General features: G+C 48.2%; 1 protein-coding gene across 5 annotated transcripts in view; it reads left to right on the top strand.

Annotated features, from left to right (window-relative positions):
* The window catches only part of ARHGAP10 (Rho GTPase activating protein 10), a 321959-nt gene extending 297933 nt beyond the window's left edge, over positions 1–24026 (top strand). For 4 of the 5 annotated variants that reach the window (XM_024736121.1, XM_024736122.1, XM_024736120.1 and 1 more), the window contains 3 exons: positions 15045–15197; positions 16292–16383; positions 23273–24026. In XM_024736121.1, coding sequence (XP_024591889.1) covers positions 15045–15197; positions 16292–16383; positions 23273–23361 — 334 coding nt within the window. In that variant the 3' untranslated portion in view covers positions 23362–24026. The remainder of the gene's footprint in view (positions 1–15044; positions 15198–16291; positions 16384–23272) is intronic. The other variant, XR_003002000.1, reaches the window with a different exon arrangement.
* Positions 24027–24252: the final 226 nt, after the last annotated feature.

Genomic DNA, 24252 nt, shown 5'->3' with positions numbered 1-24252 from the left:
TCCCTCCCTTCATCTCCCCTCCCCTCCCCTCTTCTCTCTTCCTAGGATTGTGTGTTTGCTGTCTTCAAGCAGCCCTTGGTGCCCCTGCAAACTTTGATTCCCTCTGCCTGAAATGTCTCCCTTCCTTTCTGCTCAAGACAATCTTGACCTGTCTTGAGGATCTAATTTAGTTTTCACTTTCAGGTAGCCTTCTCTAGGGCTCTAGTCTACTGGAGGGTGCGGAATAATCCCTTCCTCTGTCTATACCCAATACGTGATGTTAGAAAACGATCCCCTTCTAGTACTAGTTAGTACTTACCTTTTATTGTTATTTGATAGTAGTATATGTGTGTGTCTATCTATGTATCTACATCAGTGTCTCCATCTGCCTGCCTGCCTATCTGTCAATCTTATTCAGTTTGGGCTGCTATAACCAAAATACTTTGATTGAGTGGCTTATGAAGAGCAGCAATTTATTTCCCACAGTTTTGGAGGCTGGACGTCCAAGGTCAGGGTGTCAGCCTGGCTGGCTTGAAGTGGGAGGCTGCTTCCAGTGTACAGACTACTCACTTCTCACGTATCCTCACATGATGGAGAGCAGAGAGCGGAAGCAAGCTCTCTCATGGATCTTAGAAGGACACTAATCCCATTCACGAGGATTCCACTCTCATTGCATCCTAATTTTCTCTCAAAGGCCCCACCTCCTAACACCATCCCATGGGAGGGGGTAGGGTTTCAACATGCAAATTTGGGGGGATCACAAACATTAGATGCATGACACTGTCCAATCTTTCCCTCACTCCAAGATCGATCATAAAATTATTTTTTAATAGATTTAATTAATTAATTAATTTATGGCTGCATTGGGTCTTCGTTGCTGCACACAGGCTTTCTCTAGTTGCAGCGAGCGGGGGCTACTCTTTGTCGTGGTGTGCGGGCTTCTCATTGCGGTGGCTTTTCTTATTGCAGAGCACGGGCTCTAGGCGCATGGGCTTCAGTAGTTCTGGGCTGTGGGCTCAGTAGTTGTGGCACGCAGGCTTCAGTAGTTGTGGTTCACGGGCTCTAGAGCACAGGCTCAGTGGTTGTGGCGCATGGGCTTAGTTGCTCCATGGCATGTGGGATCCTCCTGGACCAGGGCTTGAACCTGTGTCCCCTGCATTGGCAGGTGGATTCTTAACCACTGTACCACCAGGGAAGCCCTCGATCATAAAATTCTTGACAATAAAATTGGGTCTCATACTCTTTGAACTTTTTAGTGATATTGACATAGTTATTAATAAATATTTTATTTCCAATTTAAATTATTATGCATTTATAAAAATGTTTTTCTTTTGGAAATCTCATTTCTTTCTGTGTGTCATTGAATGTCTCTTAGGCAATTTAAAACTCTTTGGGAATTTCACAGAATTAATCTCACCATTTTCTCTTTATAACATTTTTCTTCATTTCCTTAGCACTTATAAATTTAGTTTTCATTGTATGTGCTTTTCTTTTTGTTTCTTTTTTTTTTAATCCATCATCTCTGCATACCAGCTGACAGTATTGATTATAGTAGGATCTGAGTAAATCTGATTAAGAGCCCTTTTAATAAAACCGAAGTTGCTGTGTAGTCATTAAAACTCTTCTCAGAGCCTTAAAAAGGAGGCACTGCCTGGACTGCTTGGTTTTAATCCAGACTGGTGACTCTCTGTTCCAAAACTTAAACTGGCCTTATCTTAGGTCCTGAAAAATGAAGCCCAAATGTATATAGATCACATAGGACCCCAGTAGCTCTATTGTACAGAAATGCCATGACCCCAGCTACCAGAAAGCAAACTTATGCAGGAAAACCTACAGCAGCTGATGTTCTGATATAGGCAGTGTGGAAATACAGCTGTAGTCTCTGACAGGTAGAAAACAATCCAGGAGAATTGGATTTCTTGGGTTTCTGCTGATGTTTATGACTTGTGGGTATTATTCATTGCAGTCAGTCAATCTGTAGCTATTCCTTACCTGTACACTCAAGTGAGGTGATGGGTGACTTCATTGCCAGTAAAGAATTGCTAGCTCAGTCTCCTTGGAGGACATTACATCATAGGTCAAGGTATTTCAAATGTTCCAAAGTCATTTTTTCCCCAATAAAGTAGTTTTCTCTTCATTTTTAAATGATGGAGCAGGTCCTTGATAAGTAATTCTTTTAGGTTTCCTGCCACAAAAGAAAATCTCTTGTAAGTAGATACCAGGCGTTGTTATCTGCTTCCTGTACAGATTTCAAATGAAAAGGAGTACCTCCTGCTAGCACGTGTCCGTGGTCAAGATGGCAGCAGCATCTTAGAATAGTTCTTCGTAGCTGGGAATGTTGGTACCCCGAGATGTAACTCAGTGTGTGCTCTGGCAGGCTGGGAGGGCAATAGATCCTTCTCTCCCACCCAGTGAGAGGCTTGGCTTGGCTTGGCTTGGTTTATCCTGAATGTGAAGGTGTTCCTAACACGTCTATCCCCGATGCTGCCCTGAGCCGCTAGAGATACATGCCTCCCCAGGCTTGGTGCTAGTCGGTTAAAGTCATTAGATGGTAAGCTCCCATGCCCATTTACAGCCTCGTGCATGTCATCTGTAGACTGTGTGTGCTCACTGGTGACCATTTTTATTCTTGTCTATGAAATAATAACTCGCAGAAACTGGGCAAACACATAGAGGTTTCCCATAGATAGCTACTTGGCATTTGAGATTACTTGACTTGATTCCATGATTGCTTTTCAGGGAGTTGATGAATTTTGCGGGGAGATAGCAAAGTACCCCTTAAACTGGCTTTGTGTCTGTGACAACAAACCATGAGTGATTTGTCTGAGGTTCAGAAAAATAATCACTTTAAACAATTTTTAACAGGTTTTGGTGAAACTGGGTGCACACTTAGAAATTATAAGGTAGCAGTCATGGGCAAATTTTGTCTTCGCCTCTTCCCTTCGTCTCTCTTTCTTTCTGTTCTCTCTCTCCTCCACCCCTTCAGGGAGGGCTTCCTCAACCCCGTTGCTCCTTGACTTTACTGCTCCCAACCCTGCCAGGGCAGTCAGTTCACCCTAGAAGTTGATGTCTTAAATTTTGATTGTTTCAAAAGAAAATAGGGAATTTAACTTTTAAAAGTTTTCTCTCTCTCTCTCTCTTTTTGGGGGGGGTGCATATCTGCTTTTTTGCTAACTTGACTAAGATGAGCACATATGGCTTTTGTAAAAAGGGGAGAAAAGTTATGTATATTTAAAAAGAGATCAGGAGACGGTGGTATTTAACCCCCAAAAGTGAATTGCCCATCACAGGCATTTCCAACATCTTTATTGGCTAGTTAGGACATCATATCCTAATAAGGGGAGCACCTTTTCTTCTCTGCTTACCTGTAGGTGGACCCTGGTTACAGAAAGTGGTGGGTTCCATTGACCGGCGTCTCTAGTAGAGCTGGTGCCTTCATGTGGCACTGGGTGCTGTGAGGAGTGGATTGGAAGCCAGTCTCCCATACCTAAGTGAGCGGCAAAGTCCCTGGTGGGTTCAGAAAGATGGAGGTGTAAGATAGCTCGTAGGGAAGCACATGAATGAGCAGGAGTAGACCGCCTTGCTCTGAGCCCTGGCAGCCTTGTGACTTCTGCCCAGAGCTTAGCCCATCTGGACCTGTTGGGGGCTGGGGACTTAGAGGGGGCATCAGCAGTGGCTGGTGGTGAGAGGCTGCAGAGAAGGCTCGATGCGGTAGATCCTCTCTTGCATTTCTCAGAATCAAAGACTGTGGAGCATTAACTCTCGGGGGCCACAGACTTTGTTGTAGCTGCTTTACAACTATGTCATGTTGATCCTCACATCAGACCCAGTGAGGTAGAACTATGTTCTTTTTTTTTTTTTGCAGTACGTGGGCCTCTCACTGTTGTGGCCTCTCCCGTTGCGGAGCGCAGGCTCAGTGGCCGTGGCTCACGGGCCCAGCCGCTCCGCGGCATGTGGGATCTTCCCGGACCGGGGCACGAACCCGTGTCCCCTGCATCGGCAGGCGAACTCTCAACCACTGCGCCACCAGGGAAGCCCTATGTTCATTTTTAAAGATAGAGAAATGGAGGCACAAAGAAGGTCAGAAATTTGCCCCAAGCCACATGACTAGTAAGGGGCAGAGAAGGGTTATGACCCTGATCTGTCTGCCCTCGTGATCTCTGGTTCCCTTGGACTCGTTTTACTGTCGGTATGGAAAGTCTGGTGGCACATGGGAACGTTGTTCAATTGTAGTCTTCCCCCGATTCTGAGACCCACAGTGAGCTAACAGTGGCTGTCAGCTGGCCGCTGCCCTTGTTCTGAAGAGGGAGCGCTGACCCCGTGTTGAGGCATGTTGCTGTGGTTTACAGTTATCTGTGGAGAACAAACCCTTGAATCTGAATTCTGACACGTTCACCGTCCAACACCTTTGGCTGAGATCTGTGGAGGAGGGCATCCTCCCCTGCCGCAGAGCTGGGAGACTTGGAAATTTGATATTTTGCAACAGAGAAGCATCCGTAATCTTTTCATGAGTAACATGATATCCGGTACAGCTCTTGAAGCTAATCTTGGGGCCCACGTGCTTGGCCATCGACCCTCAGTCTATTCACACTCATTGGGGTGGTGGTGGTGGATAACTTTTGTCCTGTATATCTTCTTCAATCTTCTCTCCAACTCAGTATAGAAATTACGCCATCCCGACTGACCGCCTAGCATCCTCACAGCCTTCCATACATGTCCCTGGTGTCCTGCTGGGGTATTTTTGGTATTTGTATTGTGTACTTGGCACTTGTATGTGGCCTGATTCACCTCTTCCTTTGCTGTGCTCTAACTACAGGTTCTGAAATTCAGAGATTTTATTTTCAAGCCAAATGGTTGGTCATTCATCTAACTTTAAAGCCCCGTAATGAAAGTTGACTTTCCAAATTAAAGACACTGGTCTGAATTTTTGTAGTAGCTGCTCTACTGCTTAAGATTCAGACAAACAAACAAACAAACAAAAATTAAGTCTTCTCATTAGTCTTGTTTTGTTTTTGCTTTTCTTTTTTGTTTCACTGGTTTTTGCTATTGTAATGTATCATTTGCTGTGCCTGGACTGGTTGGCTGGGTCTCAATATTGAAATGCAGGCAGGGGCCTCGTGAGCTTTCTGTGAGTTGGAAGACCATGGTGTAGACTGGTAAAGCACTGATTTTAGAGTCAAACAAGCCTGGCTTTGCATTCTTCTCCTGCCACTTCAAACCTTGGAGGCCTTATATAAATTACGTCAGCAAACCAAGGCTTAGCAAGATTATCTGCAAAGGGGGAGTAACAGCACCCAGCCCTCTTGATGGTTGTGAGGTTTCGAGGTACCACATGTCATAAAACCCAGTCACGGCTCCCGTGGGAGCCCTAGGCTTGCATTTTCCTTTCCTCCGAGAACTTAATTTAATATTCTTAGTTGAACTTGACCCAGCTTCCTGGTTCATCAGTTATGTAATCTCCCCACTAAATGACTTAGGGAAAATAGGCTCTTTAGTCCTGGAGAAGCCTTTAGTGTTGACCTGAGGTTGCATTGTTTCCAGCATTTACAGTAGTTATACCAGGAGAACCCGCAGCTCCTGTCCTTGCCTCGCTGTGTAGAAAGGTCCTCTGTAGAAGCTTTGGAGAATAGGGCCCTTGGGTAGCTCATGACCAAGGCGTGGGGTTCCCAGTGGGACCCAGCCAGCTCTCTAAACTGTTCTGAGCAGTATGGGAAGCTCACCTGTCACCACAGGTAACCCGTAAAACAGCTTGGTAAGTAACCAGAGGATTTTCTTAGCAGAGTAGTGCTGTACCCCTTTTGAGCTGTGCTTGGGAGCCCCTGTTTTATATGTTCCACCCTCACGTTGGCTGGTGGCTGTCTTCCACATACGAATTGAGCTTGTAGAAATATTCTCATCAGTTGCCCTGCGGGACCATAATGCTGAGACCTCTCTACAGCCCCATAATTCTCTGAAACGCAGCTGCAGCTCCTTTTCTGTTCGGCTAGCAAGCTAAAGTTCACGCCTGGTCCCTGATTCCACCTTGATCATCTGGAAGGAAGAGAAATGCAATTCAAGGAGCACTTTGAGTGAAAGATCAGTCAGAGGTGTAACTCTCAGTTCTCTCACAGCAAACCCCGAGAAAATGATCAGCCTGGGGGTGAACTTCGTAAGATATGGGCTGACTAGGTCTAGTGGTGTCCTTTCTTGTCAAGGAGGGAAACCCCCCAGCAGACCCAGCATCCTGGGGGGTGAGGACTGAGTGTTCAGTGTGGTTGTATCCAACCTCAGAAGGTTCTGTCTTATCTGTGTTCGAGAGATTTCCTTCCGTGCCTTTCCTCCTCTCCCTGCCCACCTCCCTCCTTTTCCTCAAGGGGGACCAAGTTCTTGCTTTTACGTGCTGGCTCGATCTATTGGCTGTCTGCCTTCTGCATGGGAGGTGATCCTGAGCAATTAGTCAGGAGAGCTCCTGCTGCAGGAAAGCCCTGGGTGCTTGCAGATCGGCTTTTGGCACACAAAGGAGTCCCCACGCCGCAAAGCCAGTGAAGATGGAGGAAGGCGAGTGGGCTTTCCGAGCCCAGGGGAGTTTACCATCATTATCTTCACCTCTTCCAACTCTCCACTACGAAATGGATTCACATCTGATCCATCTCATCCAGGGGTGAGCAAACTGTGACCCACCACTGCCTGTTTTTCTTTTAATAAATAAAGTTTTATTGGAACACAGCCACCCAGTCATTTACAATTGTGTCTGTGACTGCTTTCGTGCTGCTATGATGGCAGGGTTAAGTAGTTGCAAGACCTACAGCCTGCAGACCCTGAAGTATTTATCATCTGGCCTTTTGCAGAAAAAGTTTGCTGACCTCGATCTAATCTATAAACAAAACTGATCTTTTTGGGAAAGCCTACGCTCCTTAAAAACCAGTCTCAACAGTTGTGGTTAATTGCCATGTTTTAGATGGGCGGTCCAAGTGATTTTTAAATGTAACTCTTAGGAATCTTTTCATGTCATTGAACTAACCAGAAGTTTTCCTTATGGCTTTTGGATGCCTTCAAGTGTGTGCTCATAATTTCAAAAGGCTTTTTAGTGCTTCAGTGATTGAAAATTTTATTTGGGTTTATTCTTTTTACAACCTGTTGTTAAAAAAATTTATTTTGAAATAGTTTTAGATTTACAGAAAATTTACAAAGACAGTATAGAGAGTTCCCATAGACCCTTCACCCGGCTCTACTACTAACATCTTACACCAAACCATGGTACTTCGGTTAAAACCAGGAAATTCACATTGGTGCGATACTGTTACCTACAGACTTTATTTCTGTTTCACTAATTGTTTCACTCATGTCCTTTTGTTCCAGGATTCAGTCTTGGATCATATGCAGTCATACTGCACTTAGCAACTTTTTTCTCCCAATGGTGACATTTACTTAATATTTATAGTTTTCCCCCTTTGACAGAGTTCGTTGTCTTTTGGTAAAGAAAATGATTCATTGGTGAAGATGTAAGCTTGGAAAGCAGAGGCAGTATACCTAATGCTCATAAGAAGGGCTTCGCCTGTTGAGTACTCACTGTTCTCCAGTCACTGCTGGGTGCTTTATACCTGTCATCTTATTTACATCTTGCTGCCACCCAGCCTGTTAACACTTACTTTCATTTTAGCTAAGGAAACTGAGACCAGGGAGGTTGTTACTCTCCCAAGTTTCAGTTGTGGCTGACTCTCAGCCAAGGCTGATAATGCCAGCTCTGCCCCAGCCTCTGAGAGTGAGAAGTGTCCTCCCCTCTCTCCCCATTCCCCTCCTGCCTTCTTTTTTTTTTTTTGCGATACACGGGCCTCTCACTGTTGTGGCCCCTCCCGTAGTGGAGGGAAGGCTCAGTGGCCATGGCTCATGGGCCCAGCCGCTCCGCGGCATGTGGGATCTTCCCGGACTGGGGCACAAACCCGTGTCCCCTGCATCAGCAGGTGGACTCTCAACCACTGTGCCACCAGGGAAGCCCTGCCTCCTTTTTTTAAAAAACAAAAAAAGAAACAAGCTGAGGGAGATTAGGAAACTGCAAATGGGCATACTGCCAGGGCTGTCTTTGGAACCCAGAGTCTGTGTAGAGTGGCGGTGTCTCATGCAGTTGTAATCGGTGTGATTAAAATCCTTCAGTCGCCCTGCCTGTGAGCATCTGATTCAGTGGACCTGCGCAGTGAGTGCCTCTGACTCTCCTGTGTCTCCATTCAGCTCCTTGTGTCCCACTCCAACCGCTCGCTCGGAGGGACTTGAGGCTGTGAGCTCCGTGCGGTCTTGTCAAAACGGGGCTTTGACCCGACGTTGACCTTGAGTAAGTCACCGTCACCATTCTGCTCTCGGCTTCTCATGTGTCACGTGGAGCGGTAGCATAGCTGGGGATGAGTGAATTAACGCGTGCCGGTTGTGCCTGGCGCAGTGCCGACTGTGCCAGGATGTAGGGAGGGCGTGATGATACTGACAGTGGCGCCATGGGCTCCGGGTGGAAAGCCGCCCTGGCTGCCCACGTGGCAGCTGCTCCCTCCTCTGTTCTCCTGTGGGACCCTGGCCACCTCTCTGTTGTGTGGCGCTCATCACGCTGCGTCATGATCACCAGTTTGTCCTTCTCTTCTCACCTGACCGGGTGCTCATGGAAGAGAGCTGTTATAGTTCCCTGGGTGTCCCCAGGGCAGGCGTGGGGCCTGACAGGTAGTTCTCAGACCAAGAGTGATGAGCGAACAGGGTCCAGTTGGAGCCCTCCTCATGATCCGTGATGTCCTCCCGGCCCAGTGCTGTAGCTTATGGCCCCTTGTCACAGGTGCATGCTTCTCCCCACGGCTGTGTCCCTCACTGTGCTCACTTGGGACCAACAGCGTGCTGGCTGGGGAATTGCCCCTCTCTGGCACGTAAAGAAGAACGGTGGCATGTATATGAACAGAGATTTCCCATAATATACAGATTGACAATATTTCCTTCTGACTTTATTAACATTTTCAAACACTTTTGCCCAGGACAGCTGTTCTAGACTTATGCTGTACGTTGTTTCCCAGCCTGGAATGAAAGATCATTTCACTAATGTGTTAGCTTCTGCTCGGAGACTTTGCAAATGAGGTTTTAAAATCTTTCCTTCCGGTGCAAACTTCTGATTTGATGCCGACATCATAAAAGCCATCGTCAAACATCTTGGTATTTGGGGGATTTAATCATTTCAGAGAAGCAGTCGTTTCTTTTCCTGATGTGTATCCTCCCTCAAACGCTAAATTATGCTCTGTGCTCCCAGAGCCTGGAATCGGGCACTTGTATTGCGAGCACTGCCCAGAGCCTGACCTGCCTATGCTTTGCAAGAAATGTTTGTTAGAGGCAGACGTTCTCTGGTGACTGGTGCAGCTGTTGTCGAATTTTAACAGTTAAGACCCTAAGTCCCCTCCCCCATTTCTGAAATGTTTGTGCTTTTCTGCTGCCAAAAAGTTTTTTTTAATATGCATGGCACGTGGAGTCTGGTATTGGAGACGATCGGGTCACAGTTTGAATCCCAAGCAGCATATACCACTGATTTGTTACATTTTCAGAAAAATGAACTCTGTAAAGTGTACGCATACACAGAAATGGTCATAATTTCATGTTATTGAGGGTTTATTCCTCCCCATCGTGAAAGCTACACGGTCTTTCCCTGACGCGCAGACCTGTTTTGCCAAGGCAAGAGTGTTTTTAGTGGAGAGAATTCGCTCGTCACCTTCACAAATGTGTGTTCCACTCCACCTGCCCCGCCCCCGGGCAGGAGACTTCCCATTGCCTTAGGAATACCAGGTAGCCTTCCAATGTCACAAAGTTTTTGAGGATGAGTTTCTGAGTTAGCAGGAGGAAATCTCGGTGTTTTTAGTGAAACCCTCTTGTTTCCATTTCTTCCTTTTCTTTGAGAAGGAAACATTTCTCCTCAAAGCGGGGTTGGCTGTTTTGCCCCGAAGACAGAGACGAGTCATGATGCTTTGAGTCTAGTGTGTGAAATTGGGAAGAGAGCAGAGAAACAGATTCATATTTCTCTGGAATTTATTTCTGTTTTGGTAAATGTGGTTTCTGAGCTTTTCAGGAAGAGTAGACTTCTGCCTGCATTTTTGCAAACCACAGCTTGGCTTTCAGGAAACATGGCACTTTAGGTGCTTTTTTATCATTGCTCAGCAGCTCCTTATTCAATAAAATCAGTGGTTTCTGATCATGCCGGTCTTGGTCATCAAAAATCCATAGTTAAAGGGGCAGGAGGAAGAAGGAATTAAATAGTTTCATTTTTTTTTTTTTTTTAATGCTTAAATTTGGGACGTGGTAGGAGAGAACACTTGAAGTATTCCATGTGTTCTAGCAGGCAATGGGCTTTTGAATTCTAAGATCACCTACCAGTTTTGATCGTTAACCCGAAGACTTTCTTAGCCAGGGTTCTCCTCTGAACCACAGAATACAAAACATGACCTGGGTATTTTCTCAGTGCTCCCAAGGATGCTGTCAAGAACTGTGACATCTGAAATTTGACTCTGCTTTGCAGGGTCCCGCGTTGGCCTGCCATGATTCCAAGGATGCTGGCAGAAGACATTGGGCTCCTGGTCAGAGTTAAAGGACTGTACTAATCACGGCCGTAGCAGTCCTCAGAGTATTAATCCGAGTCCCAGTTGCCAAAGGGTGATGCCCCGTGGCCCAGATAACACCTGCCTGTGGAGTGTTAGCAAGAGAGAAACCCAGCGCTCAGGAAAAACACATCTTTTATGACGGACAGTAAAGCCTGCTCTTCACTCCAGAGGAAGACACAACTTTATCTTCCAAGGCTCTGTGCTCTAAAAGCATCCTTGAAAAGATAATCCATCCTTTGCTCACTAGAAGTGCAGAAACACCAGAGACCCATATTGAATTGTCTCCCAACACATGGGTAGCTAGAACAGTTCTAGACATGCAGGAGAGGTGTTAATTCATTATGTACGTCTATGCCTCAGGACGCCTTCTCTCCGGAGGCCCAGGCTGAGAAAAACTGCTAGATCACACCGAGGGCCCAGGCTGAGAAAAACTGCTAGACCTTTGCTCTGGGCTGCCGTTTCCCAAATGCCTAGGGTTCCTCTAAAATGGTTTAAGTCAAAGAAGAGAAAGACAATGCCAGAAATTCTCCTTTAAAAGGAATACTTTACTGCTTTTTGAGAAAATTATAAGTATTATCTTTTAAAGAATTAAATAGTTAAAAAATATTTTTTGATCCTTATTACCAAAAAGCAAAATAAAACCCAAATTCTGGAAAGTAGGAGATGGTTTATATAAAGAAACTCATGTTTACAATTTCTTGCCTTCCAAAAAAAAAAAAAAAGTTGGCAGGTTGCTTTTGGAGACACCTGTGAAACGTCATCTGGCCTCTGCTAGCTGAGGCAAGAATTCAGGTCTTACGTCTTGAGTGTATTTAACTGCTTCCTACCTCATCCCACTCCTTCCCAGCGAAGAAGCCCATGGAAATTTTCTTGTATCCTCATGGCTACTTGGCTCCGTTTCCTGAACTTTTTTTGGCTGGGCAGGTCTCCTCTTTCACAGGACTTAGTTCTCCACATGACTTAGGATACCTCCTCCCCATATTAGAGGCGAATATGAATAGTCCAGTCTGCAAAGTTCATGCCCACAGAGAAGTCCCGAGCAGAGGCTTCTGAGATACTGTGGGGAAACCCAGGGACTCAAATACAGAAATTTAGGTCTAAGTGGGAAGCCTGAAAAGACTCTCTTGGCGAACCAGTGAGTGTGGGATCACATAGCACATCTGTGTGTTGACAGAAAACAGAAAAATCACAGAGAACAAACCAAGAAGCAAGAAAGGTTCATGTTGCGAGCTTGACTCTGGACAAGGATGGGTGACTCTGAGTTCCTGTTTTGGGACAGGGTGGAGAAAGCCGAGCTAAGGATAGACCCTTACCTTCTGCACCTGCTATTACAACAATTCTTTCACTTGCCAGGAGGAGTATTTCCCTTTACAAAAAAAAACCAAAACATTTCTTTTTATTTATTTTTTTTTTTTTGCGGTACACGGGCCTCTCATTGTTGTGGCCTCTCCTGTTGCGGAGCACAGGCTCTGGACCCGCAGGCTCAGCGGCCATGGCTCACGGGCCCAGCCGCTCCGCGGCATGTGGGATCTTCCCGGACCAGGGCACAAACCCGCGTCCCCTGCATCGGCAGGTGGACTCTCAACCACTGCGCCACCAGGGAAGCCCAACATTTCTTTTTAAAAAGAAAGATGTGAGGATGAAACAGATCGTAGCTGTAAAATTTATGACCTTTACTTTTAAAGAGCCTTATAAATACGCACACTGTTAGCTTATCTTCATCCCGTAGCTGTCCTCCCTCTCAGCAGATAGATGGCCGTCGTTTCATCACTTGACTATTTATGACCAGAAAGGGTTGGTTTGGGTCGGGTAAACCACCTCATCCTCCACCACCACCAGCACCCACCAACGCCTTGAGTAATTGCTGGGAGATAACATGTCAGTTGTTTGGCTAACTATGGTCTTAAATTCTCTGTCAGAGCTTCACTCACGCCATCCTCTCCCTTCCTGATTAGTAAGAAGAACTCACTAAAGTTTCATTTTCTGTTGAAGAATGGAGTGACTTTTGCTGTTGGTGATAAAGATCACCGTGAGATTTCTAGGTGTCTTCGCTTGGTATGAAGTAGGTTTTATGACTTCCAAATGAATGGCTGGATAGGGGGATTGTAAATAAGCTGTTCAGAGAATAATGTTTTTAAAATGTTCCTCCTCCCCCCCCTTTTCTGATCAGAGTAAAGACAACCTTCTGTGTACTAAATATCTATCAAGTCAGTAATGCAGTATTTCACAGGCCTGGTGTATATGCTAGTTGTAGTGTTAGCACATGTGAACTGGCTGCTTCAGATGTGGCTTGAAGACTTCCTGTGCCAAGCCCTCTGCCCGACTTTGTGAATCTACACAAAGAGTTAACCCACCTGCTCTCAACCCAGAGGCGAGAGAAATGTCTGAAACCAACACAGAACAACTCATGCTGATCGGCCCTCCCGTTTATTGGTGTGACGGGCCTTCAGAGAACGTCTGTGACTTAGAGAGCCCAGAGGAGAAGAACTGGAGGAGGCAGCTGGAGCTGAGCCGGGGGGAGGGGACAGATTGGAGCCAGCAGAGGAGCGGAAGAGCCTGAGGGGGGAGGAGGGGAAGTCAGGGGAGCAGAGCTGTGGGCTGAGCCGCCAGGCTGCCAGGGCAGGTAGGAGAGCACACCTGTTCCTGGGGAGGCACACGGGGTGGACTGGGTCTTACCCAGGTGGCTGAATGTGGCTGATGGAACTGGCGGAATGGGAGGCCTGGGGCTAGGGCCTTGGCTAGGAGAGCTCCGCCGTGACACCGGCATGAGCAGCGAGATTGGGATCGTCTCCTGTTCATGACGAGAGCGTAGAGAAAGGAACAGCCTGGGAGCTTTCTGCAGTAAAAATGGACAGGACATGGTGTTAGTTCTGCTTTAGAAGAAGAATCAAAGATAACACTCAGTAATATGGAAGGACACAGAAGCTGCTTGTAGAGACTGGTTTTAGCCAAAGAGGGTGAATTTGAGGTGAGGGGCATCTGGATATAGCAGCATTGAATACATATGTGTTGAAAATCCACTTGAGTAAAACGAGAAGCTTTCAGCACTGTGCTTTTAAAGCAAGCTTCGTAGACCATAGTCACAAGCCTCCAGTTTTGAAATCATTGAAGAATAATTTATTCAGATCAACACGTATTTTTCGAACCCTCCACGTTTAGAGGCCCCTCCATGAGTCTGTCTGCTGACCTTTTTACATTAACTTATTTTCAAAATTGGCAGCTATTAGGGAATGTTAAGGTCACCAAAGATTAACTGTTCATTGGTTTCTCCCTTAAAGGCTAGTCTTTGGTCCACTCTACAGGAATCTTGATTCCCAGTGGCATTCTGTTCTGAGTTGCCACATGTATATGACCAGATGAAAGAGCTTTATTTTTTTATTGGAGTGTAGTTGCTTTACAAAGTTGTGTTAGTTTCTACTGTACGGCAAAGTGAATCAGCTATATGTATACGTATATCCCCTCTTTTTTGGATTTCCTTCTCATTTAGGTCACCACAGAGCATTGAGTTGAGTTCCCTGTGCTATACAGTAGGTTCTCATTAGTTATCTGTTTTATGCATAGTATCAATGGTGTATATATGTCAGTCCCAGTCTCCCGGTTCATCCCATCCCCGCTTGGTATCCATACCTTTCTCCTCTGTGTCTGTGTCTCTATTTCTGCTTTGTAAATAAGATTGTCTATACCAATTTTTTCAGATTCCACACATATGCCTTAATATACGATATTTGTTTTTCTCTTTCTGACTTACTTCACTCTGTATGACAGTCTCTGGATCCATCCACGTCTCAACAAATGACCCAATTTCGTTCCTTTTTATGACTGAGTAATATTCCATTGTATATATGGACCACATCTTCTTTATCCCTTTGTCTGTCGATGGACATATAGGTTGCTTCCATGACCTGACTATTGTAAATAGTGCTGCAATGAACATTGGGGTGCATGTGTCTTTTTGAATTATGGTTTTCTCTGGGTATATGCCCAGTCGTGGGATTGCCGGGTCATATGGTAGTTTTATTTTTAGTTTTCTAAGGAATCTCCGTACTGTTGTCTGTAATGGCTGTACTAATTTAGACATTAAAAGGCCACTGTTGAATATTCAGAGCTATAGGTCATGGGCTTGATTGTAGATTCTTTTGACTTTCCTTATAAGCAGAAAACATGAATACCTCAAAAGTCCAAGCAACTAGTCTGGGCTGTTGGATTCTGGTGTTGTAATTAGTGCACCAGTATGCTGCTAGGTTGGACAAGACTAGATCTTCTCCACAAACCTGAAGAAGTACAATGAGGCATCTCTAGTTTTGGGGTGTGGCTCTTGGGGCTACAGACCTGGGAGGAGGTGGAGAGGACTCTGTCCCTTTCAGTCATCAGGAGAGAGAAAGGAACTATCACCCTAGCCATTGAGGGATGGGGTGTCGTGTATTTGGTGTTCCGTGGCCTTTATACTATTAATCCTGTTCTTCAAACTTCCACACTTAGCCCAAGCCAGGCCCGATCATCCACGGTCCAGTGGCTTAACCCTCAGTCACCAATCACACCGAGCTGCAACCCAGCCGTTACACCTCCTTCACCCAAGCTGTCGTCTTTCCCCCTCTCTCTTCCTGCCGCCGTAGCGGACAAGCCACCTGAAAGGTACGTGGTTTGGGGTGTGATGTAGAATGTGAGGGTGGCACACAGAGGGGCTTGATCAACCTGAGCAACTTCTTGTGCTCCCCACATGGAAGAAGTTTCCGGTCTCCTGGACTTCGTGGACGACATTTGCAACCTTGCCTTAGACTTAAAGGTTCAAGTACATTCTTAGAGATTTGCCTTATGTGAGACCTGCTTGAACCTACTCTTTTTGGTGCTGGTTATGCATTTATGAAACCACGTATTTTGCAAGAACTTTCTATACGTGAATAGAAAGCACATGGTTTGTTTTAAAGGAAGGTAAATGGGGCACTGGAAACTGTAATTAACACAGCTCTTTAATGGGCCAGTGGTGCAGAGGCCAGAGGTGCTGACCCTTTAGCAAAGCCCTTCCTCCGGGACAGCAGGCTGAGGCTCTTCTCCCCATCAGTGACTTCCCCTGCTCCGGTGAGGTGGGCTGCTTCCTTCTGCCTCGGTGTGCGTCTGGCTGACAGCCTGCTTTCCATCCTTCCCCACTGTGTTCTTTTCCCACAAGAACACACAGGATGTTTTGACAAGTGTTGAGAAGCCAAGCCTGATGCACCTTTTGGGGGCGAGACCCAGCTGAGAGCAATGAGCCCCTTCCAGGGTGGCGTGAAAGCAGAGGGTCACTGTAGACAGATGGGTGTCCGAGGTGCGTGGCTGGAGCCACTTACTGTCCGTGTGCCTCTGCCCTTCAATGCCTCACCTTCGGTCTCAAGACACCGGTGCTTTTCCTTAATAGATAAACCGAAATGCTTCAGAAATAAACATGACCTGTGGTTCTAATAACGCTGAGTGAGAGGGGAGGGCGTCCCACTGAGCGGAGAGGAGAAGTAGGTGAAGAGGTTCAGGGAAAGCTTCTCGGAGAGGCTCCCTAAAGAAAGATTGGGGTTTGAAACCTGTCATTTACTTGACAGTCAAGTGCTGTGGTTTGCCCGATGTTCCCTTTCCCGCTGATTTCCTTTTTGGAAGGAGCTGCCGTGCTGGTGACATAGAAATGAGATTTGGGTGATGTGGGCGGGGGAAAGGTGAGGTTTCTCATGTTTCACTTGATGCCTTGCATGTTCCCTCTTCAGCGTCATCAGTCGGAAGGCCCGGGCAGTGTACCCGTGTGAAGCAGAACACAGCTCGGAATTGTCTTTTGAAATAGGAGCGATTTTTGAGGATGGTAAGTGTTAGCCGGAGCTTCGTGGGAGGCTGTCTTCTGCCGGCGCAGAGGGTCTACCACCCAGAGCACACAGGCGGTCCCTGGCTGTGGGTTTGTCAGGAGTAGAAGTCTGTCCCTTGATGCTTTGGACGGGCGAGAGCCTGCCCACCTGGCTCCCAGGAACCGAACGCCAGGGGGCTGTGGTTGCCCACTTCCGCTTTAATCTTGGTTATTCTCCGGCTCTTGTAACTCTTGAGGGTCTTCGTTTGGGATATCTTTCTCCTGATGTAGAGAAGCCGGTGCCACTTGGAGTCAAGAAATGTTTGTGATTTGCATCCTCTGTGTTCCTCCCTCATCGTCCCCGCCCTAGCCTCCTGAATGCTTCAGGTTCACCAGCTCTGGGCTACAGACAAGTGCTCTGTCGACCAATTTTGGTTTATCATCCCCTTAGCATTCTTTTGCTTTACATGAGTTTCGCCTGTTTGAATAGTGCGTGAATCTCTAGATACGGGTATTGATTCTGCATACTGAAAGCAGGGTATAGATTTTTGTTTGCATGTTTAATAGTCACACACAAGCATTGAGGAGCTATGCCCGGCTTCAGATTGCACAAATTCCTCCCATGGTTCAGTGTACATCTCTTCCCTCCCCCTCGATTTCTTCCTTCCCCGTCCTCCTCATTATGACATTCATTGGTTGCTATGGAAACAGTGATGTTGTGTGGGGGCAGAGCTGCCCAAAAGCGTTCTGGAGAGGCAGCGAGGACCTTTGATGCTTGGAATGGAATGGTTGATTAGCCAGAATGTTTGGAATATATGGAGTGTATCAACACAACGCCTGGTGCTATATTGTCAGTAACGCGGCATGAGCTGGTGATTGTTTTTTAGAAAGCAAGTTGCCTCATTTAGAGTAGATGTCTATATCTGTGTGATACGTACTCTGGAGAGCCAGAGACTCCTGATAGTGTCAGAAAACAAACAACAAAAAACCCCACATATGACAGAATTATACTTCGTGGAGAAATTTTGCTCTTGGAGTAGAAGCAAGAACAGTCCTCTTGTCACCATAACATATATGCATGCCGTTGTGGCAGGAGAGCCAGTTAGCTGCCCTCCTCCAGGCCCGTCGTGTACGGGCACCCACATGGCAGAAGGGAAAGCGGAGAGCACTGAAACCCGCCATTTAGGAAATGAGGGTGAATTTTGGCGCCGTGTGGTTGGTCAGATTTGTTCGGGGCCTCAGAACACAGTGTTGTTCATGTGATACTTACCTTGGTGGAAGGTGTATCTATTAGAATGCCTTTGGCTGCAAGTAACAGATAGAGCTGGTTAAATCAGTCACGAAAGCGAGTTCGCTCACGCACGAAGAAGTCTGCACGTGGGGAGCTCCAGGGGCTGGTTAATCACCTTTTCAAAGATGTCACCCAAGACCGCAGTGTTTCCATCTCTGCTTATGGACAGGGGCCCCTGGCTGCTTCCCCCGTGCGGGTGGGATGGCTGTCCCAGTTCCAGGCCTCATGGCCACACTCAACCCTAGCAGAAGGGGGTTGCCTCATCCTTGTGTTCTTTTTTGAAGCATGAGAAAACTCTTTCAGAACATCCTTCCTAGGTGACCTGCTCTCACGTCTCAATAGCAAGAATGAGGTCATGTGCTCCCCTTAAAGTCATTGCCAGCCAGGACGTCAGATCAATCAGCACCACACTGGGTCCAGAGGCTTCTCCTCTGGGCACGCAGACATGGGAATGGGGTTCAGGACCCCAATCAAATCCGGTTCTGCCAACTTGGTTATTGGGAAAGGCCGGTAGATGTCTGACGCGGGACACTGAAGTTCTGCACTTTTAAAGTCCCTCAGTGACTTGCAGGAGACCTCCTAAGAAAAATAGTGTGTGCGTAGGTGTGTGTGTGTGTGTCTGTCTGTCTGTCTCTCTCTCTGTATATACTCATATGCATGTATACACACACATACAGGCATACACACACATATCTCAGTGTGCTTCGGGAACAGGAGAGTGATTGGTAGCAGGTAGCTATCAACTCTGCACTTACTTTGCCTGAGGTCAGTTGGCTTTTCCACTTGCTCTGTGACCCTGGACAAGTTCCTTAAGTTCTCTCTGCATCAGCCTCTCCATCCTAATCCACAAGGATGTCCACGCGTGTGGTGATGTGTCAGGGCAGCATTTTGGGTCACGTGTGCAGCACAGACATTGTGGAGGATGTTGCCAACCTTGGAGCCTCACTTTGCGCACTGTGCACCCGGCTTCGTTTTGAGCCAGGGCACGTACCACTCAGATTCCGGGCTCTGTGGCGCTGGCGTCCTCAGGTCCTCCCCCAGGCCAGCTGCTCTAGAGACGCTCGTTGATGTGTTGACACCTTCCCCATGCAGGAGCACGTGCACATCTCATTTGATGTGAGCTCCTTGCCTTGCAGCCCCTGCATCCCACTCCTGTTGCCAAAGATACGCACGGGGACCACGATCGGAACCCACATCCCCAAACTTACTGTTTCTTAGGGTGGTTCTTAAAGGTCACAGGAAATGGAAGACCCGTAAGCAGGATTTATTCTTTTCTGGGTGTTTGTACCTTCATCTTCTGTGCACAGTTGATCTCTTAGCAGAGACTTGATAACTAGTTAGAAGTGTTTTCTCAGAGCACGTCTAGTGATGCCTTTCTTTGAACGGCTGCGGCTCTTCCCTTCCGATGCCGGACGCAGGCCGGGCCGGAGCAGCAGCTCCCCTGGCCTCAGCTGCCGTTGCTCCAGGCGGCCACTGTTTATAGCTCAGCCACTGGAGTGTCGCTGGGAACATGTCCTTCCTGCAGACCAGGGATACTTAGCATCACTGAAATGCCTAAGACGTTTTTTTCTGTGTCCATCTGGAGTCTTCCAGCTACCATAAATGCTCTTGCTCTTGCCTGGCCAGCCGTTCTTGTCCCTCGTGCAGGCAACAAAGGAAATTGGCTTACGCCATTCAGTGGCCTTTGGAGTAGACAAAATCCAGGTCAAAGTGGCCCCTGGGCCGCATTGTCAGTAGTCACGCCGTTGCGAACATATACAACAGTAGGAAATCCTGACCCAGAGTGTGGAAGGGAAAGGGATCTTTAGTAATCACCTTGCCCCATAACTGTCCCTTGCTCTTCGCTCTTACCGTGTGGGCCTGGACTTGAGTTTAAATTCTAAGCTGAAGATTCATTTCTATAGTAGACACACTAATGCTTAGCCGTTGCTCTGGGGCAGTGCCTCCCATATCCTCCAGGGGGCGCCGTGTGTAAGGTCTCAGGGCAGCTGATGTGCGTGTGTCAGCCAGAGGCCAGTGCCCTTTTCTCTGGGCCTGGGGAACCTCAGAAATACGTTACCTTGGAGACCAGTCAGTTCTGCTCTCTTTCCCGATAGGTGGCCCTGCAGCTGCCGGACCCACCAGTCCAAGCAGCGAGTGGTCTCCGTCCCCAGGGCTGCCCGGCATTAGGATCTCCAAGGTCTGGCTCTCTCTGGGCAGGGAGACTGGCTGCCTTGTTTGCCAGACTTTGTTCATTTCTAACCTGGAGACAGGATCTGTCCATTGTTTGGGGAGCAGGTGTGGCCCAGATTCATCTTTAAAAGCTGCTGGTGATTCATTTTAAAGTCCTCAGATATATAAAGAGCAATCCTTGGAAGACAGCTTGCCATTATCTTAGAAAGTTGACCCTCTTACAGACCCCACAACCTAACAATTGTGTTCTTATATATATCCCTAACATGAGGGAATCTTAAAAAACTCATTTTAAGTAAAAAAAATTAAGTGCAAGAAGCTTCTGTAGTGTATGATTCTGGTTCAACTCACAAACAAACAAAATAAGTAGTATATTATTAGGGATATAAACGTACGTGATGAACCTGTGTTTGAACCATCGCTGGGGTAAGACAGTGAGAAACACACCATTGAAGCTGCCGATCCCCTTGGAGCAGGGGGAGGGTGTGAGGGGGGAGGGCAGCACACAGGAATGAGCCCAGGACGGAGGCGTCCATGTCGGCTGCAGTTCTTGAGTTGAGTGTGGGTTCCTGCTATTTGTTGTGTAATGATGGTTTAGATACTTGTTATTCATATTGTTTACATCATGCTAAAAAATACCCCAAGCTGAGACCAGATTCTGTTCTGGAGAAAGCTTCTCACAAAGTATTCTTGTCCCTAGCTCAGTGTCCTTGTTATGGGATGGTAAATCAGGAGGCCATGGAGAAACCACCGTGAGATACCACCTTACAACCTATTAGGATGGTCGTTATCAAAGATACGGAAAATAACGAGTGTTGGTGAGGATGTGAAGAAATTGGTACCCCAGTGCGTGGCCAGTGGGAATGTAAAATGGTGCAGCTGCTGTGGAAAAGAGTGGGGTAGGTCCTCAGAAATTAATCATAGAATTACCACGTAGTCCAGTAATTCCTCTTCTGGATATGTAGCCCAAAGAGTTGAAAGCAGAGACTCAAACAGATTTGTACACCCATGTGCATAGCTGCATTATTCACGATAGCCAAAAGGTAGGAACAGCCCACATGTCCGCCGACAGACGAATGGATAAACAAAATGTGGTCTATACATATAATAGTGTACTCATCCATAAAAGGGATGAAATTCTGACACATGCTGCAACATGGATGAACCTGGAGGACATTATGCTAAGTGAGATAACCCAGTCACCAAAGGACACAGATTGTATGATTCCACTGATATGAAATATCTGTAGTAGGCATATGCTCGTGAAGACAGAAAATAGAATAAAGGTTACCAGGAGCTTGGGGAGGGGGAGTGGGGAGGTAGTGTTTAATGGGGACAGAATTTCAGTTTGGGAAGATGAAGGAGTTCTGGAAGTGGAGAGGGGTGATGGTTATACAGCAACGTGAATGTACTTAATGCCACTGAACTGTGCACTTAAACACGGTTCCAGTGGTTACATATCTCCACACATATGTTACATATATTTTACCGCAAGTAGAAAAGATGATGATAGCAGGCGGTATTGGTGTGACCGTCATCACATACTCATCAGGTTCTTAAGGATGTGAGCCTTGCCCGGGGCCAACGCAGCTCGTTAGTGGCAGGACAGGGTCTATGGCGTAGGCGGTAGCTGGCACAAGGTTAGTGCTCCCCGGTGTGTGCCAAGTGAGTGCTGTACTCTTTGCCGTGTGTCGTGGGAGTCTTCAGTGAGCAGCCTCTTGGTGTGGGGCGTGGAGCTACCGACCCGCCCTGTCCCCACGGGAGATGGTGGCCAGGTGGCATCCCAGCATGCGGGGACGAGTGGATTCGGTCCTCATTCCTCTCCCATGGTCACTACCTCCCTGAGTGTTTGAGGAAAGGATCTACTCGGCCCCCGGACCCCCACCCCGCATTGCACGACCCCTGGGTGCCCTTCCCATAGAATCCAGTCCTTTTCCCCAACAGGGGCTGTGCTCCGATGGCATTGCCAGCGTGGGATTAAGTGAGAGCCCTTAAAAACCCTGCTGTGAGGAACGATGTCGGGGTAAAAGGGTGCGAAGAAAGGGGTGCCACCAGGTCACCTGGAGGGCGCATCTCTGGTTCATTTGTTTATTCATCCTTTCAGCAAATCATCCTGGTCTAGACTAGGAGGGAGGGTCCTGTGTGTGTGGGGTGGGGGGAATGAGTAGGGGCACATATGGTGGCTCTGACCTGATCTGGAGCATTGGGAGTGGTCTCGGAGGGAGGGGATACCTCAGCTGGTATCTGAAGGGCAAGGAGGGTTGTCCAGGCATAAACGGGGAGGAAAGCAGAGGACCGGCCATGCAGAGGTTGGACTGTGGGTTGCTACACAGGAGTGGGTTATGAACCCCATTTGCTGAGTTGCCATCAGGATTGAAAAATAATAGAAAAGAGTGCATCACACATAGTGAGGAAGTACTATTCTGTGAAGCGTTTGTGTATTGGGCACGTGGACGTGTGTGCTGGGTTCCAGCTACACAGTCAGCCGTCTTCTGATGGGTTGCGGTCATGGCTGCCTTGCTTGGCCAGCTCCCGACTTGGTCTGCTGATCCAGCCCGCACCTCCCCTTTCTTCTACATGCACGGCTGCCACATCGGCTCCTGGCCATGGCCGAGGCCTGAGTCGGGGCCTGCCCACAGCTGGGGGTTACTGGATGCTTCTAAACCCTGGTGATGAATGTTTGGACCCTGTGCCCTTTGCTGTCTAGCCTGCGGTCACTGTCCTGTGTGTCCGTCGTGGCTCTTTGTGGAACGTGCTGGGCACTGTGCCCAGCTGTGGAAGGTCTCGCCCTGCCCTCAGGAGTTCCCCGTCCAGGTGCCAGTCAGACAGGTGTCCAGATGATGCCGGTGAGGCCTGTCAAGTGCCGAGAATGGCCGAGGAAGACTCCCCAGAGGACAGGGCATCTGGGGTCTCTGACGAGGAAGAATTCCCCAGTGAAGAAGTCGGGAAAGGCATGTCAGCAGATGGCGGCGCTGCAGGTACAGAGGTTTAGAGGCTCGGCCGGGGCTTTCTCTGGATGATTCTCTGTGGGTGACCCGCATGATGTGCTTGTGGGCGAGTGACTGGTGGCTCAGGAGGTGGCAGGGCCAGGTGCCCGGGCAAGCTTGGGTTTGTTCCTACAGACAGTGGATGTTATGCAGGGCAGTGCCGTGTCCAGCTGTGTGTTCTGGAAGGTTCATTGAGCTCCTTTGTGCACCGTGGATTGGGAAGGACCTGACCGGAAGCTGGGGGACCGGTTAGGAGGCTGTGGCGTGAAGACAGGTGAAGGCTGGGGTGACCAGAGGGGCACCTATAAATAACTCTTGTGCAGATTTGTAACCAGACATCCCAGGAATGGCCCCCGTTTCGGTGTTGGTTGAGCCTTTAAGACCCACAGCAGTGCGGTGAGTTCCCAGGTGGAAAGTACCCGGGAGCATTTTGGTAAAAAGGATTTCTCTTCCTTTTCAGTGCAAACCTCAAGAGAACCTGGCTGGCTGGAAGGGACTTTGAATGGCAAGAGGGGCCTGATTCCACAGAATTACGTCAAGCTTCTGTAGCAACTGGCCCGTGAGGGCCCCGCTGCAGAACCTGGCCCCCGAGGACCTGCCTGTGGGGTGTGCACACCGTCTTCCCCCCAGGTGAACCCACAGCCACCTGGACACACGGCAATGACAGATCACGGACTGGCACTCCAGGGGTGGGGGGGTGGTTTAATACTGCTAGACGTGGGGGGAGAGGGGACGCACGCCACAGAGCTGCGTAGGGCTGTGTGGATATGTGCAGCGGGAGAAGGATGTCCAGGTTAACAGGATGGACTGCATTTTCAAGCCTTGGGACTCGTGAGTTTTAATTTTCCCGTCTGCAGAGCGAGAGGAAGGGCAGCCTTCTGCCGGCCCGCCTGCCCCACTGGCGGCCACACCACCGGACAACCCCCCGCACACCTGAAAGGGAACTGCGTTTGCAGGACGTGCCCTTAACTCTGGTGTCGTGGAGGGGCTGCCGCGGGCGGGCGGTGCCTTGGTCTAAACCCAGAGGGCAGCGGACAGAGGCTCCTTGCCGTATGGACAGCTGCCCTGGGGACCCCACACTCACTGGACTTAGGGCACCGGTGGACTCACAACAGGCTTTCTCCTCCGTGCTGCTCACCTGTGTGCTGTTTCCCCAACCATCACCTTTCAGCCCTGAGCTCTCTGTACATGAAATAAAATATAATTTACTATTGGATGTGTGTCCTCACGTGGGGAAGAGACTGTGGAATTCACTCACTCTGTAACATTTCACGATCTGGCAGCCGGTGGATGGGCATGTACTGTCCCCTGGTGTTGGCACGTGTGCACTCACAGGCAGGATGGGTCACCCAGGAGCCTTGCTGCTTCGGAGCGGGGCATGTTTCTGGGGGCAGCGGTCTTCTCTGACAGGTGAGATCCTGGCGGGCCCGCTCCACTGCC

The sequence above is a fragment of the Neophocaena asiaeorientalis genome, unplaced genomic scaffold, assembly GCF_003031525.2.
Source record: "Neophocaena asiaeorientalis asiaeorientalis breed wild unplaced genomic scaffold, Neophocaena_asiaeorientalis_V1.1 scaffold7, whole genome shotgun sequence".
NCBI lineage: Eukaryota > Metazoa > Chordata > Mammalia > Artiodactyla > Phocoenidae > Neophocaena > Neophocaena asiaeorientalis.
This window is presented reverse-complemented; position numbering and strand designations above follow the sequence as displayed.